General features: G+C 40.9%; 1 protein-coding gene across 6 annotated transcripts in view; it reads left to right on the top strand.

The window, feature by feature from the left end:
* The window catches only part of si:dkeyp-14d3.1 (transmembrane protein 132C), a 117559-nt gene that overhangs the window by 86104 nt on the left and 12308 nt on the right, over positions 1–19147 (top strand). For all 6 annotated transcript variants that reach the window (XR_002274205.1, XR_002274207.1, XR_002274206.1 and 3 more), the window contains one exon: positions 14235–14378. Coding sequence is in view for 3 of the 6 variants with exons in the window: in XM_020590726.1 (XP_020446382.1) it covers positions 14235–14378 (144 nt within the window). In the remaining 3 variants the exon portion in view is untranslated. The remainder of the gene's footprint in view (positions 1–14234; positions 14379–19147) is intronic.

The raw sequence follows: 19147 nt of genomic DNA, 5'->3' as shown, positions 1-19147 counted from the left end.
AACAGGATTTTCAGCAATCTCCATACACAGACCAAAACCAACAATAAATTGCTTCTACTCACGATTAATGTCTGTCAGTCTTGTCTTGGATCAGCTTCATCTGTGTGATAGATCATTGTTGTTATTCAAAAACTATTAAAAAAACACCTCAGGGAAACACAACACAGCACTCATTTTTTTCATTTCAAAATTTCAGACCCAACTACGTCGCCTCAAAGGATCACAGCAGCTATAATTTCTTGAAGTTAGTACAAGTCAGAGTCAACTACGCACATGCGAGATTTTGTGCAAACTCTCTGATTTGTTTACATTCTGCTAGCTCCTCGTGGTCAGGTCTTGGGTTTGCTAATGAAGAAATATGTCATCTAGTCCAGTGATGTGGTTCACTGATATGTTTTTAAAGTTTTCTACTCACGATTAATGTCTGTCAGTCTTGTCTTGGATCAGCTTCATCTGTGTGATAGATCATTGTTGTTATTCAAAAACTATTAAAAAAACACCTCAGGGAAACACAACACAGCACTCATTTTTTTCATTTTAAAATTTCAGACCCAACTACGTCGCCTCAAAGGATCACAGCAGCTATAATTTCTTGAAGTTAGTACAAGTCAGAGTCAACTACGCACATGCGAGATTTTGTGCAAACTCTCTGATTTGTTTACATTCTGCTAGCTCCTCGTGGTCAGGTCTTGGGTTTGCTAATGAAGAAATATGTCATCTAGTCCAGTGATGTGGTTCACTGATATGTTTTTAAAGTTTTTTTGAACAACAATGGAGGTCTATGACATGGACGAATAAGCTGATCCAGGACTGACACACTGACGGACATTAACTGTGCGTAAAGGCAAGTCATTGTCTGTCATGTCAGGCAAGTCATTGTCATAAAGCTCTGCTGTTACGGCTGTTAAACTACCTCACATCTTATAGTTACAGTACACAACCCAGTAACTACTTCACCTTATGTACCCATGAACCGTGACATACCTGGTTTTAGGTACTGTGACTCTCTTAACTGTTTTCATTAGCTGTGTCTTAGTTATGCTATTTCTGATTGCTGATTGTGTGTTTGTGAGATTATGAAAGTTTTTGTTCTCTTGTCTCTTGAAAACGATATCTCAAAGTCAGTGAAACTACCTGATTATATAATGATCAACTACAACAACAATGTTGACAGTGAATGAAGGTTAAAGATGAAAGAAAGAAGAAAAAGAAGTATGAGTAGAGAAGGGGAGCTATGGAGGGGGAAGGGGCTATTTCAGAGTTAGTGGGCAGGGAGAAATACATAGGAAAACTCTCCAATATTTTTTAATCAGTTTAAGAGGGGAGGCTTCACAGAGGATGCTGAAGGCATCTGTTGATAGCTCTGTGGTTTTGCTCTGGAAAACCCTTTCATGTAATTAGCACTAATTAGTCTAATAAGCTAGACTGTATTTTTTATCATTGAAAAGCTGCTGTAATTGTGTTTTGACCAGAAATAATCTCATAAACCAAATGAGGATCCATAACTGATCATGTCTCTAAAGGTTGTAATGTAATAAAGCTAATGACGATTAGTAATGGGAAGCATACTTTGGGTTTGATCACATTTATGTCCTGTTACTCCAGAGGCTCTTCAGACCACTTCCCTTGCCCATTTAAGCTTTTGTCTAAATTGCTGCATCCTTGCTGGAATTATTATTTAAAAAAGTTTTTTTTATGGCATTTCCCCAGCCAAATGATGGGCTCTGCCACTGGGTGACACCTCTGGGAAGGTAGCGACATCATTTTAAAAGATGAGCTTTCTTTTTTCCTCTCCCTTTGAAGAGGGCTCCTCCTGTGTGTTGTCACAGACCCACCTGCACTGGGAGGGCTCGGAGCACTGCTCACCACTTTGTCACCAATTTCAAGCCAAGTTCTGCAAATACAGCAATTATTTCAAAAGCAAAAAAATAAAAAAGAGTGCTCAAAAGTTTTAGTCAGTTTAACAGGAGGAAGCGCCTCAGAACTCTTTCTGTCAACTTTAATACTGCTTGCCTGTATTAAAGTTGCTCTTTGCTTTCTCTAGTTTCACCCCCCCAGCCATTTATCTATCCTATTCATTTATTTATCTTTTGCTTGTTCCAGATGAACATATAATAATATATTATATTAGATTTACTGTCTCCTTTGTCCCTTGTCACCACCTGCCTCTTTGCCCTTTGTGGTGGCATCTTCCATTTCACTTAAAGTCATCTTGAGATAAATCTTAAAGCCAATAATTGGATGCCTGAGTAAATTCCCCTTCACAGTAGGAGGTTGATCCATTGTCTTTTACCATCTTGAAGTAATATGCTTGTGTCCAGGTTGCCCTCATCATCATTATCAATGCTGTGGATGCTTGGTGATGAAGAGGGAGCAGGCGGACAGGGCATACATCATATCTTGACTCATCAGTCTTCCTGTTCCAGACAAGACACCAAACTGTGCTCACTCACACAAGCATTCTCAAGCATAAAGATGAGGAGAAATGAAAGCAGCCGTTTGTATTCGCATACCGTTCCAACGTATCATTAAACAATACATCATCACCCTGGCCTTCTCTGGCCACTCTGACATGATAAAGTCATCTATCAACATCCTCCAGTGAATGTTTCATTTTACTCCTTTCTATTCCATTCCCTCTGTTGCAGTGCACATCTTCTCTGTCAGGCAGGTGAAATCTGGAGGACCATTTATCAAACACAGTTATACATACAGACATAAGCACTTAGATGGCAGCTAATCCTGCAGAAATGCATCATGTGTGCAGGTAATATTGTGGAAGCTGTTTATCAGAAGAGCATGTACTGTACACCGTGCAAGAAAGTAGCTGACTTGAGGCATCTAATTCCTGAGCCACTCTGTTCCACTAGTGCTTTGTCTGTGTTGCATGCCCCTGCTGTTTTAGAGGAACAGGATAACCACAGCATTTTTCCCCCCACATAGCATGAGTCATACAGTTTACAATAAGGCGGTGATGACTGGAGCCCAAGTGAGCAATCCGTCAGCATCCGCTACAGTGCAGAGGCTGATAATGAATTGGTAGCACTAACTGGGGCTGCTGCAGTACCGTATGCACACGTGGCATACTACATGTAATGTTAATTAGAAGAACAAATTGTGACAAATGGAGAACCTATGGTCAAAAGTATTTGGACAAGCTGACACGCTTCTTCACTGTGACTGCATGTACAGTAACAAGTAAGGAAGTGGGTGGATGAACTGTCTTTTCATGATACTGGTGAACACTGGGAGTATTCTTTCTTTCAAGAACAAATACTGGGGCCTAATTCTTCTAGTTTCACTCAAAAGGTGTATATACTTTGAAACCTTTTTGTAATTGAAAAGCTAAAAGTGAGTCGGACGGGTCTGTTACTTTTTCAAACACACTCACACAAGCTCTCTTTGTGTTCGCTGTCTGCCTTAGAGGAATATATTTTGCTACTTCTGCAAAGGTTGCTCATTACAGTGACAGAAAATTATCAGTGGCCATTAAGAAAGCTACTCCGGCTTCCTCCCACAGTCCAAAGACATGCAGCTTAGGTTGACTGGTGTCTCTAAATTGCCCATAGGAGTGCATGTGTGTGGTTGTTTGTCTATGTGTTAGTCCTGCGATGGATTGGCGACCTGTCCAGGGTGTACCCCGCCTTCGCCGATTGCCAGCCGGGATTGGCTCTGAATGAATGAATTAAGAAAGCTAACCCTTGTGCAAAGCTTTGAAATGTCCCTTAGCAGTGAGGTGAAATGACTTGTATGTTGTACTGTTACAACGCTCAGAAGATAACCCACAATGCATTGAGTGATTCGTGCACAAAACACTGCAGTTTATTTTTGCTATACCTAAAGAACGAGGTTCAGGAATTACTTATATTCTTGTTTCTCATCCCGCATGCTGTGAACCTGCATACCCATCACTACAGTCCTCCCATTTCATCCTGTCAGTTAGATTAAAAAATGTAGGGATTGGAGTGAAGGGCAGGATCCAGACTGACAGATCAGTCTCAAAGTGATAGGGTCTTCACATGTCCAGAGCTCGTATTTCCCCATAGCTGTTAACATCCCCCAGCACATTTATTCTGACTTCAATCCTGACCCACTGAGGTCTAAGAGGAATCTGTGTATATTTTAGCAGTAACAGCGAAGTTGACCTTTGTGCCTACTGAGTGAGGTCTCTGTCCAGAGGGCAGCTAAGCCAAGCTAAGCTGGCAGTATGGCTCTCAATCAGAGATGGGTGGAGAAATCAGACAGAGATCAGTAGGTCATCCCCTTACAGGGATGGTTGGCTGTTGGTGAAGAACTGTTCACTGATCGCCTGAGTGTGATAGATATCAGGCTGAAATTGAGCAGTGGCAGAGGCAGGGTTGTTTCCCTGCCTGCTGGCCTCCGGATAAACAGCAAGAGCAGGAGTGAGGGACTGCTGTACCAGCACCGGCATGAGTCAAAGCAGCCACCGGCTCCCTCCCCCTGAACCCCTGCAGCTCGTGCTCACTCATCTCTAGGTGAACACATATCTGGTTGTGTCCCTGCTGCCTGACCTTGTTTCTTCCAGAGCTGAGTGCGACTGTTGTTGAAATTCACCGGGGACACTCACTGCTCCATTCTGACCCATTGATCTACATGTATTACAAGTATAGCATTCACCAGAATTGCTGGGATTCATCCTATAATCTTAAAATATAGTATCTCTACATCCAGTGATGTTTTATTCACAAACTCATTTTCACAGCATGAAGAGAAAATCATGGCCACTGAGCTCAAGAGGGAGGCTCCATCCCTCTAGCATCAACCCTCAATAATTCCTATTGTAAGACTTTGTTTTGTAAGTGCAGGCACTCACTCTCTTAATGTGTTTTATTATTACAGACAGGCAGATGTAGAAGAGATGCCCTGGAGATGAATGGATGCACCACTATAACACTATTATTGCAGTTCATAAACCTACACAGAAAATGTCTGCCTTTACATTTTCTATGTCTCTTTCGAAAATAAAACTGTGATGCTTGATCAGATTTCAGATTGACCCTTAGAAAGACTTTGCTTTGTAGAAAATGAATTATATTGTCAAAAGCCATGTTGCCTAAGGAGCCGAGAACTGTTCCTAATGTAATAAGGACTTGACTTGTCAGCAGTGTGTCACTGTGACACCTCCCTGCAGTCAAAGTTTATCTATAAATCATGGACACTCATAAATAATTTACAGTTGAGAGCAATTCAATGTGACTAAAACGTCGATACATCCATAAACAGTTGAATAACCAACCAAGCAGCTCAGATAAAAAAGAATGAGTATGTGATATGTCATTGGTTGCCCTTCTTTTGAAGTTTGTGAGGGCAACAATGCAATATAAATAATTTCACTGCTGAGTCCATTAAGCTCAGGAGCTTCTGTTCAGGTTTCTGTAGCCCTCTTTACTTTAGAGAAATGTCCAGTAGGATCAGTGCAACCGTTTTGTCTTTTGATGTCTTCTTTCTTACTTTGCTGCTTTCACAGTCACACTGAAACATTTCAAGTCAAATTCAGGTCAGACATTTAGTAGGAAAATACTTTTATCTTGTAGTTGCACTTATGTCAAGAAACTGGCCATTGATTTTGACAATAAATGTGCTGCTTTTTGAGGGGCCTCAAAGAATCCAAGCAGGGTTTTGCTTTGGAAACCTAGATGCTAGCTAGGCTTAGCATAAAGACTGTAAGTAGGGGGAAACAGCTAGCCTGGCTAGCAGCTTGTGGTTTTACAGGGGATTACTTGCTGCACTACACTTTGGCCACATACAGTGAGTTCCTGGATTGATTGATTGCCATAATTAGGGTGACAGAAAATTAAACATGTCTGCTTCATACATATACTGTATATGCAGAGGTGAAATATTTCTTGTAGACCATATGATACTCAAGCTGTTAAAAATCCTCACAGCTTGAGGGAAGAAGCTTTTGAACAGTCTGGCCAAGAAGGCTGTGACACTTCAATACATCTGGATTGTAAGAGGGTGAAGAGGCTTTACTTCACACTATCAAGGGCCTTGAGGGTGTAGCATCTTTCATGGCTTTGTTGTATGAAGAGGAGAGAAGTCCTGATAATCTTTTCTACTCTCTTTACTGTTCTACTGTAAAATATTGTGGTTCACATCAGACAGCGATGCAGGTGGTCTGGATGCTCTCTGTGGTGCCTCTGTGGAATGTGGAGTGGATGGGTGGAGGAAGGCATACCTTCTTCAGTCAACACAGAAAATGCAGTACAGTTATACATCAGCGATGTGTACAGGAATGGGTTGAGTACACAGGCCAGGGGAGTGCTGATGCTCATGGTAGCGGTTCTGGAGGTACAGCTGTCAATCTCAACTGACTGTGGTTTACTAGTGAAAAAGTTCAGTAACCAGTTGTAGAGTAGGTGTTGTGGCCTAGCTGTGCCATTTTTATATTCGTGTGTTGTGGGATGTTTGTGTTGAACACTGAGTTAAAGTCAATAAATAGCATCCTGACAGGTGGGACAGGGTTGGGTGGAGTTCCTGAAGGGTCGAAGTGAGGAAACTGGAGGGGCTTGAGTGCAAATCGGAGACTAGACTTCATGTGCTGCTGTTAGTTAAAAGTCATTCAGACAGTACCTGAGTGGTTTTCTTGAACTATATGGAGATGCTAAAGATGTATGCAAAGACATTTTCCATCTGTCCAGCACAGGCTTTCATGGCACAGCCTAGAATTCTGTCTGGTCCTGCTGCTTTGTGAGGGTCAACCCTAGGGATGCTCTTTCTCATACTGTGTACAATCACATGCAGATCCTGGTCATCTGGGGGAGAGATGCTCTTCATCACCTGCACATTATTTAACAAATCTTACATGGAAGTTTTTCAGCACTTCTGGATAACAAATCTTACATGGAAGTTTTTCAGTTTTTCAGAAGGGCATCACTTCACTATCACAAAAACTGTGTTCAGGGTTTATAGTCCATGATGCCCTTCAACAAGTGTCATGTGTCTCTGCTGTCAGCATAGTTGACTATCTCTGTATTATTCTGTTTAGCCTTTCTGATGCCATGTACACTCATTCCTTGCTGCTTTGAGGGCTGCTTACTCCCTGGATCTGAATGTTGTGACTTGGATCTTCAGCAATGTCCAAACCTCTGCTGGCAGCCATGGCTTCTGGTTTGCCCTTGAGAAGATGATAGTAGTGCTCTAAGTGTGACATCATGAATACTCTTATTGATCCAGGCTGTCACAGTGTTTGTGTATCCCTCCAGATCAGTGCGGTCTTGTTATGAAGCTGCTTTTTTGAATATATTCCAGTCAGTGCTTTCAAAGTAGTCCTGTAGGACAGAGACAGCCCCATCTGGCCAGGCCTTAATCTGTTCCTGGATTAGTCTAGATAGTGTCAGGGGAGGTCTGTTTGGTAGGGGTAGCATAAAATCCAGTTAGAGCTTGTTTTTTTTTTCAACATTTTTGTATGGATTAAACAAACAACAGGTTCTGGGAGACAGATTTTTCTTTCTTTTCTTACTGTTGCGCAGAACCTGGCTAGCTTTTTCCCCCAGATCCTAGTGTTTGCTAAACTGTGCTATCAATCTTTTCACACAAGTCTTGGCAAAAAAAAATCACATAAGCAAATTTGCCAAAAATGTTGAACAAGCCCTATAATAAACACATACCGTATTTTCCGGACTATAAGTCGCTCCTGAGTATACGTCGCACCAGCCAAAAAATGCATAATGAATTTTGGGGGCATTTGTGGTCAGTCTTTCTCAGTTGTCTTTATAAGTTGATGTTTACATTTTCAGTGGTACAGTAGTGATAGGCGCGTAGATACTGGCACACAAGCCGAGAGTGCCCTCTCGCGGCTGTCAGTGTGAAAATAACGAACACGTGAAATTTCAATCTACGGTAATATTTAAAAAAAAACATACATAAGTCGCTCCGGAGTATACGTCGCAGGACCAGCCAAACCATGAAAAAAAGTGCGACTTATAGTCCGGAAAATACGGTATATTAAATCATACGGAAATCAGCAATACCAGGAGGTTTGAATGATGGAGGAAGCACTGGCATGGGTGTGAATTAGCAGAACAATAATGTGAAGTGCCTGGTCAGAATGGCCCCAGTGTACTCCAACTTGAATATGACTGGACACAAGTAGTCAGCTGGAAGCCAAGCAGCTGAGGAATGAGCTCTCAGTTCCCTTAACTGCGTCTGCTTTTCCATCATTTGCATATTTTCCTTGTATCTTAAATGCGAGGGACTAAGATGAAAATGAGAGGAGACGCGTTTTAAGAGACCCAAGATGTCATTTCCTCTGATCCGTCATCTGAGGCATCCAGTCACTAGATGATTTCCAATAAAAGGGTACATCATCCTTACAAGAATTCTGTGAAGGATGGTCTCTTGTGTCCTGGCTAATATTTCCTCCAGGCAGATCTCCTCGCTTTTTAGAACAACAATAAGGGGACTGGAACACCCTTCATTATAGCAGACCAGAACAACTTACAGGTCAAGTGAGGAGTGATGAACAATCAGTTAAGGGATTTGGGATGTATCCATTGTGAAGCATGAAAGAAGCAGCTGCTATCAAACAGATAATTAAAAAGGGACTTCAGTGCTCTGCCTGAACTATTGCTGTGTTCCATACCTGGTTACTTTGAAACTGCCCCAGGTAGAGGATATTTGTATCTAATAACCAGCCTAACAATTCAGCTCATGCACATATTGCCACTTGGTTGTGGTTGACATCTACTCTGGACTTTGACAGAACTGAATTGAATGAGGTACAGATGAAACTGGCCCTCAACATGTCTGCTTATTCTGAGGTGTCAATGCACTGTGTCCGTGTGATTCTCAGCATGATTTCTCATTACATTTCCTGTTAAAGTGACACTTTCTGGAGTGAATCTGCTATCAAAGCAGTCAGTGAGTCAATCTTCTTCTACCAGCCACACACAACAGTAACGAGCAGATCAGGTCTAGGACCAGTGTGCACATCACACAGGGTGTTGCTACTGAAAAGCAGCTGAAGGTGTTTTAGGAGGCAGTGAGGGATGACCACCAAGTGGAGGTGGGTTTCTGTGTGCTCCGTACTGCGGCCACCTTCACCCGTTAACCAGGAAGAAGCAAAGAGAAGGAAAGGCAGGAGAGGAGCTGGTTTATTCTCTGTGGTGCAGAAGAGTAGGAAGAGAAGAGAAGGGAGCAAGAAAGAGACCCTCATTAAAAGGCAGTGTGTTGGCTTCACAACCATCCCACCACTTCAATGCGCTGTCATCCAGTGATGTATCGCTCTGCATGGTGCTACCAAGGCCTTTATTCCCGCTCTCCTCCATGTTTCTTGCTTCTAGCCAATTAAACACCCACTGGAATAGATGGGAGGAAGTGCCACATTGAGCACCGCACAATGTAGAGAGAGGAGCTGATGAAAGGACATCTCTTTTACTCTGCTTAATACAGTAGCTTCAGGACACTGTTTGAGTGGCATTTAATGTCTACAGCATACATCCCCCTACTCCCATTTCAGCTTCCTCACATGTAGGCATACTTTATCTCCATAGGATGAAAATGTTTATGAGAACTTAAGATTTAATTTACTACAAGTTACTTGACAATTGGTTTGCCTCATGACTGTTTCTTTTGCTCTTGAAATGACATGAAAGATCATAAAAAGACTAATGTCCAATGACAAGTCATCAATCATGGTGGCAAAAGCACCAGGTTAGATGTTTTGACTTTTAGGGGGTCTGCTGCACTGCCTTGTGCTTTTAGGCTTGTGTGGCTTTAGGCCAACCACAACAATGGGGGGCTGGCATAAGCAGGTGTACACACTGAGCATGCACACTATGTGTACCACCCTCTCTTCTCTCTGCTGCTCTATGAATAATGTAGGCCCTAAAATCCGCAGCTCAACACTGTGCTTGACCTGTTCATTTGTAGCTGTACCCAAGATGGTGGAGTCACAATGTGGATGTGTTAGCGCAGGGTAGAAGCAGAGGCTAATCGCAGCACCAGTACGGGCAGATTTGCTACTTCTCATGCTGCCCATGTCACTCAGGCTGACACCATAAATCTCACTTATTTTCAGATCCAACCGAGACGCGGGCAGAAATTACAGCCCAGAACACATTACCAGCCACAGCAGTGTGCTGAATGCTAACAGAGAGATCCTTGATACAGCTAACAGGCAGTTCTCCCACAGATTATTGAACAAAAAGTCTCCTATCTCTGAGACTTCAGGGGGCAAATTGGCTTGTAAGTAAAGCAAAAAAACTAGCATCAACAGTTGGGAAATCAAATGGATTGTGAAACCTGCTGCATGCATATCATTGTGTTCAAAGATATTAAGTATCCCTGCTTCCCATAGAGGCCTTTTTTAAAGACACTATAGTTAACAGCCATAAAAAGTATTCAATTCTGAATGGTTGGATGTGCATTATTATTAACTGCACAGCGCTTACATGGTACATTATAAACCAGTGCTCAGCTCATCCTGTAGAGGGGCCCAACAAGGGACCCTAAAACCCTACTTAGTTTTGGGGCCTTTTTGCCCCAGCACTGGAAAAGACAGTGCCTACTATTCTATTCAGGAGCATATTACACAAAAATGTGAATTAGCAATCTATGGGGTGCATTTCGATTATTAGTCATTGACCTTTTCAGGGTTTATCATTGATTAGCTCTTAATAAATCACTGCCTCATTAATTTTGATACATTAAAAATAATTGTGAGAAAATGAGGTCAAACAGACTCAGGCTACGCTGCCATGTACATGATGTGTCATGTACAGTTAAAATGATTTTTTTTGTCAAATTCCCCTTTATGATATCTAGCACCTCAAATAAGAAATTCATTTATCTTTGACCGTAATAAAAGCATTCATCATGTAATGGACTCATTATTCCAGTTTCACGGGCTCATATTTCATTACATTTTCATTCAAACTACTGTAAGGTGACTGCTGCTGCTGATGTGCACCACTGGTCTCCATTTTGTGTTTAATTACGCTGCCTGTGTCTGAGTGTATGAACCATTGGTGCATCACTGTGGGATCCCACTGTGGCTTATTACTGCCAGGCCCTGCTCTCTGCTGCTCTCAAACTGCTGGGTCATCTCCAGCTGCTGTGATCTAGTATTAGCCTCTGCTTTCACCAGGTCCCAACCATTTACCCCATCATGTTTTATAGACGACCCCCTGGAGATGGAGGAATCCCAGCAGACACAGAATTAATTTACAGCAACCCTCAATTTTAAGGGGAATTGAATCAAAGTCAGAGGCACAGAGAGAGGAGGTTTATGTTGCTATATAACACTGTCACAGTCTATAAAATTGTAATGAAAAGCCATTTGAAGATTAACTGTTTTTTGTGATTCATTGGAATCTCTTGGCTCAACTAATAATCATTTCAGTCCGAAGCTGAATGGTCCCAGTAATTGATGCTTACAAACGACCGGGCTCCTCTCAACCAAACTTAATCCTCTTTTTCTCTTTTTTTGAATGACTCTGACTCTTGAGCTCACAACCATGGGGAAGTCTTTAGAAAGCAAGTGTACAAATCTTGTGTACTTTCCTGGCGACTCTGGAATACACATGAATATGGCAACAGGACGTCAGACACTGTAGATTGGTCCTGTCTGCACTTGTCAGGTTTAGTAATATCACTCTAAACAAATGTGGCATTTTATTCAACAGGCATTGCTCCATAGTTACATGTCTTTGTTTAAAGAGAAATAATACAATAGCACAGAAATATCTTTAGCGCTAGCTTCAATACAGAGGAGGAAAAAAAAAACATCTTGGGGTTACTGCCCTTTGAAATTAAGGACATCCATGAAGGATTTTGTGTAAGGCCATCCCAACAGCAGAATGAAAAGGGTTTACAATGAGAGACTTTTGTCATGCTGTACAATTAGCTAAAGCCATTCCAGTTCCCCAGTAGTAAGAAGGCTATGCTCATCATACAGTACAATTACAAAGAGGTACATTTTGACCTCAATGGCAGCTTTTTATTGTGGTGGCCAGAGCTCCACAGCAGTATGTGTAAGCGAAATGCAATTTCTTTGGGCTGAATACACACAAGAGATAATACAATGTCCATGACTTGCATGAGCGACTTTAGTGAGCAAAAGTTACTTCAAAGTTAGCTTAAGTGGCCCCAATTATCTTCTGTGACAGTAGTGAGTGTGTGTGCTAGTGTGTGTGTATGTGTGTATGTGTAATGAAAGGTTCCTGTTCAGAGTAATGAAGCTGTGCCATTGAATTTAAAGAACCAGGCTTGTCTAGACTGCTGTGGTCATTCACTACAGGCCAGGGGCAAACTACAGCACTGATGCTTTTTGCATCCAGTCGACTATAGAAAAAGGTGTTTGGGCAGTAAGTAAGCTACACAAGTTAGATCTCACTGAGTCCTGGCAGGTTAGATTTCACCATGAATTTGATCAAATACATTGATGTATTTATAATGTATACTGTATTAGATATTACATATTTATATATATTTATATTGAATTATATAAAGATATTTTCTTGCAAAACAGCTAATGTTATATCAAGTTATTGTTTGATATAGCAAATGAGACACCCAGAGCTAGATACCACAAATGTTCTTATTTAATTAATCTAGGTGAATTATCTGTAACTTAGTTTGTTATTTCACATAGCTAAACAAGGTTAGTAGCTACAGTAAATCCAGGCATGATGGATTTAAAAAGCTTAGCAGAATACTGCAGCACTAACCACACTCTCAGTTTTTGACTTTAGTGGAATTCATACATTTGGTGTTAAGCACCCTTTATAAGCTGATGGGAACATTGTTTTCTCCTTGGGTTGGGTGAAGGTCATCCAAATGTGATGCACAGCATCTGCAATTTTCTGGTATAATGTAGGCGGTATTGTATGGAAATGCTTTTTCCAGTAAACTAGGGACATTATAACCTTTCTGTTCGTTATGCAGTTTGCTGGTAAGCCTGAACCCCCCCTTTTTTTTCTTTTCGTTATGCGGTTTGCTGGTAACCCTGAACCCCCCCACCCCCCACCCCCACCACACACACACACACACACTTTGTGGGTTAGTACTGTACTTGGCTTATTTGTACTTTATTTTCTTTGGGCAGCTAATTGTATTGTTTTTGTTTTGCATTATTTTTTCCTGGTACTTATTTATATATTTATAAATAAAACATAATATTATCATTACCAATTATCAAGTATTTATTACTCTGAATCTGTGAGATCCCGTTCATATCATCCAACCTCCCTGTGGCCTGGGATGGGAAAGCTTTAGGAAAAAAGGTCTGAGAAAGCCAATGAGAAAAGAGCCCAAGCACACGGCTGAACGTAGAAACGGCATCCACCGTGTATTCTAAAGCAGGCAGAGTTTGAGAAATCTCCTGGCAGTACTCTTACAAGACAATTACACACGCACAAGAGGAGGATTATCACAACCACCACAGAGACTGCAACAAGAGTCTTGAAATTGCTGTGAATCGAAGACAGGGAATAAAGGATGCATTAACACCAGCAACAGAAACACTCAGCGCCTTCATGTTATGTTACTGATAATGTGTCTGAGCAGAGAAGGAAATGATTCATAGAAAAATGATTGTGTAATAGAGCATGAAAATTTTTCTCAGAGAAAAAATAACTTTTTTTTACCATTTCATTTGTTTCCTGTCAATAATGAAGTCAAATCTAAGATGTTATCTGCCCATCTGTAATCTTGGCGACTAGCCAACCACAGTGTTATTACTTTCATTAGTTAGCTGGATAAAGAGCGTGGCAGTGAGAGGAATGTTTTGTTTTAATCCAGTAATTACATTCACAATAATTAAAATATTCCCCAAATAATTATGACTAATTTCATATTTAACAACTCAGGTAATGAATTCAACAGTAGCTACTGAAAACTTAATGGAAACAAAATGCTGCATGTTGAACTGTAGTTCCCACTAGATTCTAGTCATACAGTGGATCTGGTACAGTAGAACTTAAATAACAAAAACATGCATTTTTAGCTGCTGTAACAATGACATACCAGCTGCCAACAGTCATTGGCTGTTTACCCAGCAGTGGCTCTGATTCCACTTCATTTTACTCAGTAATCACTAACTGAGATGTGATTGTGTGAACCCTCTTTATGTCATTTTAAATGCCACTTGTTCCCTGCACTTTTTATATTCTTTCTGTGCTTCTAATTAGTGGTTGTCTGGGTGGATTAGAGACTTGCCAGACCGGTACTGTGCTGATTGCTCTCCCTCTTTCTTCCTGGCTCCATAGGACTCTGAGATTTTGAACACTGCTGTGCTGACTGGGAAGACAGTGGCTGTCCCAGTAAAGGTGGTGACCATCGGAATAGACGCCTCTGTTACTGACGTCTCTGAAGCAGTCATGTGTCACTCTACAGACGAAGATGTGGTCAAGGTGAGTGAGAGGAACTGTTGAAAGAAAAATTAACCTCTGTATCGCTTCAAACACGCTGTTCCTAATGCATTTCTAAGGCTGCCATAAATTCAGAATGCTTTTATGTAATAATAATACAGTTTTAAAAAAAATCCTTTTCTCTGTGAATCTCATTGTAGTTCATAGTAAGTGAAATTTCTCATAGAATTGACCCATACAGTGAATACACACTGATTAATGTTTAATTCATTAAAATACTATTAAATAAATAATTTTGTCCATTTACTATAAGAGACTGTGGCAAGTCAGTCCAGGCTTTTAGAGCAACTCACATAAAAGATGATGTTAATATCAAATCCAACTAAAAAGGATTAACTACAAATATGCATTAATGAGTGACACTATGTATGTATATTCTGAAGCAGTCACAGGCGTTCAGACCGAGTGTGATAAAACACAACTCCCTGCCATGTTTTTACACAGGGGGCAGCATCAATCAGGAGGGTGAGGGTGAGGGAGTGTTGTACACATGTACAACATGACCACGCTGTGATGAGTTTTGTTTTGGTTAGCCATGCTGCTAACATAGCCTACTCTACCTTAGCAACAATTTCTCTCACCAGTGTGTCAGCATTAATAGATAAAAAACACTGTTTAACATCTTATAGCCTAAGTAATGAAAATGCATGGCATGTCGTTATGGTGCGTTTCTAAATGTGGCACAAAATTGAGAATGAATAGGAATGAATGCTTATGCTAACATAATAATAAATAGAGTCTTCTTCCTGTGGGCTTCCAATTTACGATCGTCCCCAATACGCGACTGGTCAATGCAACGCCTTTGCCGGATGATGTCACTGTCCGGTGCAGCAAAAGTTGAACCAGAACCAACTTTTTCACTGCATGGGGCTGAATCATTTTGCTGGCGCACCCTGCGGTGCTGGTGTGGGCTGTGGTAAATGGAACACCCCCCGTAGGAATGAATGGAGAACGCTCTATTTTTCACACCTTTGAAACTCATCCTGAATGCAGACTTAGACATTGCATTCAAGCGTATGCAAAATCAATATTGAAGGTATTACAAATCCAACATATTAGCACATTTATGTAAATCCAAGTGTGCGTTCGATTTGCCTCTGCAAAATGAAAGCGTTTATCTTTAGAGTCCCTTTCAAACCTGAGGCACAAGGCAAAGCAAAACAAAAAAATCCTTTACAGTGTTATAAAGTTTAGCCCTGGTATCAGTGGTTTTGTTCTTCACATAACAAAGAAGTTGCTCTCCTCTAGAATCCCAGTGCCTCCTTAATATCCGGTAGGGGGAAAAAGTCACATCTGTTGTTGGTCCTTTCCCAATATTCCAATTCTAAGTGGCTGGTGCTCACTATTAAGAAACAGCACCCTGCTGCGCCAAGGACTCCTCCCAGTCATGTTTCCTGTTGAACCTGTCTAGATCAGAAAGGATAGCAAGTTGCAGCAAATCAAACTCAAAGAATGTTCAACAAAGAGTGGTAATGAAACAAAATCAAAAACCCAGAGGAGGATACTTTGCCACATTGATCCACTTTATCATGTCTGATACCTGAGTTAGGAATGGGTAAGTGAGGTCCAGAGGGAAATTAAATAGCAGTCAAAGATGTGTCCACTGAGCTCTCCAGATCCTCCTGCATGCTCACCACTATTCACTCAGGAAGTTTTTTTCCTCATAAACATAGCCTGTAATCATGTATGTAAACATGTCTAATTTATCTAATTCTGACCCGGGGAACCGGAGATAAATAAACACAGAGTGACATTAAACCTGAAAAATGAATCACTGTGCACATGAAATGACACTTCAACTCACTTGTGGCCTTATAATTAAAGTGAATTTGAAAGAAATACCTCAGGCCACATGCTTTTTCTTTTAACATTTTTGGAAATTTTTCTTGCTTGAACAAATTTAGTCTGATGTGTAGCCAGAAATGCAGTTCTGCCTTCATAATTTTGCATGCACATTTAGATTTTTCTGGGTTTCTGGATTTGACATTTGAGTTCATGTCTTGTTTTTGCTGCCCGCACACATCCAAAATTCAATTGCCAATTTAAAATTATGTGAGTTAAATGTGTCATCATTTTGCTGCGAATTCTGGTTATTTCTTTCTGGTTCTTTAATAGAAACATCCAAATATTTTTACATGCTTCCCATAAACAAATTATGTTTCAGAATTTAACTTTCTAGGATTTTTTACACATTTTTTTAATTTAGTTTAATTTTTTTAATTACAGAAAATTTTCAAACAGCAACATCATGTTCCACAGTTGTGTATTCATCACCTTCCAGAAGATTTTCTATATCCGTGTGACCCATGAATTGTAGTTACTCCAGATCATACTATGAGTGGGCTCTCACAAATGTTGCTGTCATGGACCAGGGCTGTTAGACTATGTATAGACCTCACCCATGTGTCTCAGTGAGTGCGGTAGCTTACACAGAGGGCTCTGAGCAGCTTAATTGCTTCTGTCAAGCCAACTCTGTGTATAGGCCAGAGACAGGCTCACCCTACCTTTATGCTGCCTACTCCTATTGCTCATATCTGCTGTGGAATTGCATCTGTCTGGTGAGTTGTTAATTTCCTGGGCCAGGTCCAGAGACAGCCATGATGTCCTCTGTTAGTAGTCCCCTGTTAACTGCCTAATGTGTCTGATTAATGTGGCAGCGGATCTTCTTGGACGTTTATGATACTTTGTGATTCAGACTGATGGTGAGTGTGTAACTCACACTAACACACATCCTACTGGGAGGGTGTAAGGTAGGTTAAAGGGGCTGCTGTGTCTGTATATGTTAAAATATTGATTTAGAGCTGTGGTGGCCGATAACAGAGCACAGCAGGAAGGTGTAAATACAGTAAGCACATCAGTGTAATGTGCTGGGATGGCTGGATGTCAAGTGGCGTGTTTTCCATAATTGTTTCGTCTTAGATTGTTTGGGAATAGATTGAAGAAATGCCAACAGGCAGTTAATTTTCCTGTCATGGGACACACCAGAGTGAAGCTGTATGCTAATGAATCCCACCCTGATTTACACATTCTTTTCCTTGCTACAAATAAGGGCAGACAGTTTCATGCAGTTTTTTTTGTGTGGCAAGGAAAATAGTACTAAAAAACATAGTTGTCAGTCGCATCCACTTGATTGATCATTCACAGTACGGATAGATATGGTCAATGATGCTCACATGGAGCTCAGTCAGTTATTATATGCTCATGTGAACAGATTGCAGAGCCCGAACCTACAAGAACAGTCTGAGAAGGCGGGGCTGTCAAAGGCACTTCAGCGTCAGCAGACTGAAGGTAGTGAGAGAGAAAGAGCTGAACAATGAGGGCTGATAAGAAGCAACGACTTCTCTGACATCTTTATCGGTTCAGACACACACTTACACTGCGAGCCTTGATGGAGCCCTATCTACTTCATGACGTACTATAGCCAGGGGAGCGACACTGCCCTTGTAGAAATGTTCAAAAGCTTCATTGAGCAACTCTGCCAGTCCCTCTTACATTGCACTCTCACATGGCACCCGTGCATGAACAAGGTATTGTTATGAATGGTCTCCAGCTGTAATATCATTGAGTAAACATACTTTGGCCCTGCATGCATCCACTTCAGCATGCCATGCTTTTGTTAGCTTGGTTTTGGGTGAAGATATTTTAAAAATTGTTAATTTTACTCGAGAGAGAGAGAGTGCGGGGGGGTATGTTTTTTACTTAGATTTAAAGCTGTCTGTAGGTGGCAACCAGCATACAGTTGAATTTGGAATATAGTCAAGGGTTTTTGACATCCAGTACAAATATTTTATATCCGTCTATAGCAGCTACAATCTTGTTAGGTTATGGAGTATTGGTGGAAAGTTACAAAGTATATTTAGTCAAATACTGTAGTATAGAACTGAATTGTAAATTCAGAATATTTGTACCTTTAGGTACTTCTACTCTACTCCATTTCACAGGGAAGTATACATGTATGTGTGAAGTATGAAGTAAGTGTATCTGTGGGGCCCCTTGTCACATTTCAAATGTTTTAGCCGTCCACAAAAAAGGGATTTTCTCTCCTTTACTTACAGTAAATAAGGGGTCTGAATACTGAGAATTTGTCCATGCAGATGTAAATAGAGGGGATATACAGCACAGGAAGATTTAATGTCTGCTTTGTTGAAGGTTTTCCCACAAAGTCCCATTACTTCAGCCAGCACCCTCACACACAGTGATGAGTATAAAGCCACTGCTAGAAATCTGGAAATATCTGCTTTTATTTATGTAACCCCCCTAAATTTATTTTCCACAGAAACTCTCCTGGTAGCTTCAGTCTAAAGGTGATGTGAATTGGAGGGAGCTCAAAAAGTTTTCTTCCTAGTCACAGAGGATAACCTGCCACAGCTTCATGATAAATTGCTGTTTATGGTTTTATCTCGATGTGGAGAAATAACTTGGAAGCATTAAAAAAAAGAAAAAGAAAGAAAGAAATTCCCTATCTAATTCTACCTGGTCCCAGCCACAGTAATCCGCTGGATGATGGGTTCAATAGCACTCACAAAGAAGAAAACTGGATCTTTCTGTTTAAGATGTACTGATTAATTACTCTGCGGGACACCCCTCTTGACCTTTTGTGTATGTGTATATGTTATGTTTTTGTAGAGCTTGCATACAGAGCTTTTAAAAAGACACAGAGAGTGGATTCTGGATATAAATCAAACACTGGTACAAGTTAAAAAGAAGAAGCTTCAAAGCAACAAGGAGCTGTGCGTTTCAGTAGCACAAAA

This window comes from Monopterus albus, unplaced genomic scaffold, assembly GCF_001952655.1.
Source record: "Monopterus albus unplaced genomic scaffold, M_albus_1.0 scaffold12.1, whole genome shotgun sequence".
NCBI classification, from domain to species: Eukaryota; Metazoa; Chordata; class Actinopteri; order Synbranchiformes; family Synbranchidae; genus Monopterus; species Monopterus albus.
This window is presented reverse-complemented; position numbering and strand designations above follow the sequence as displayed.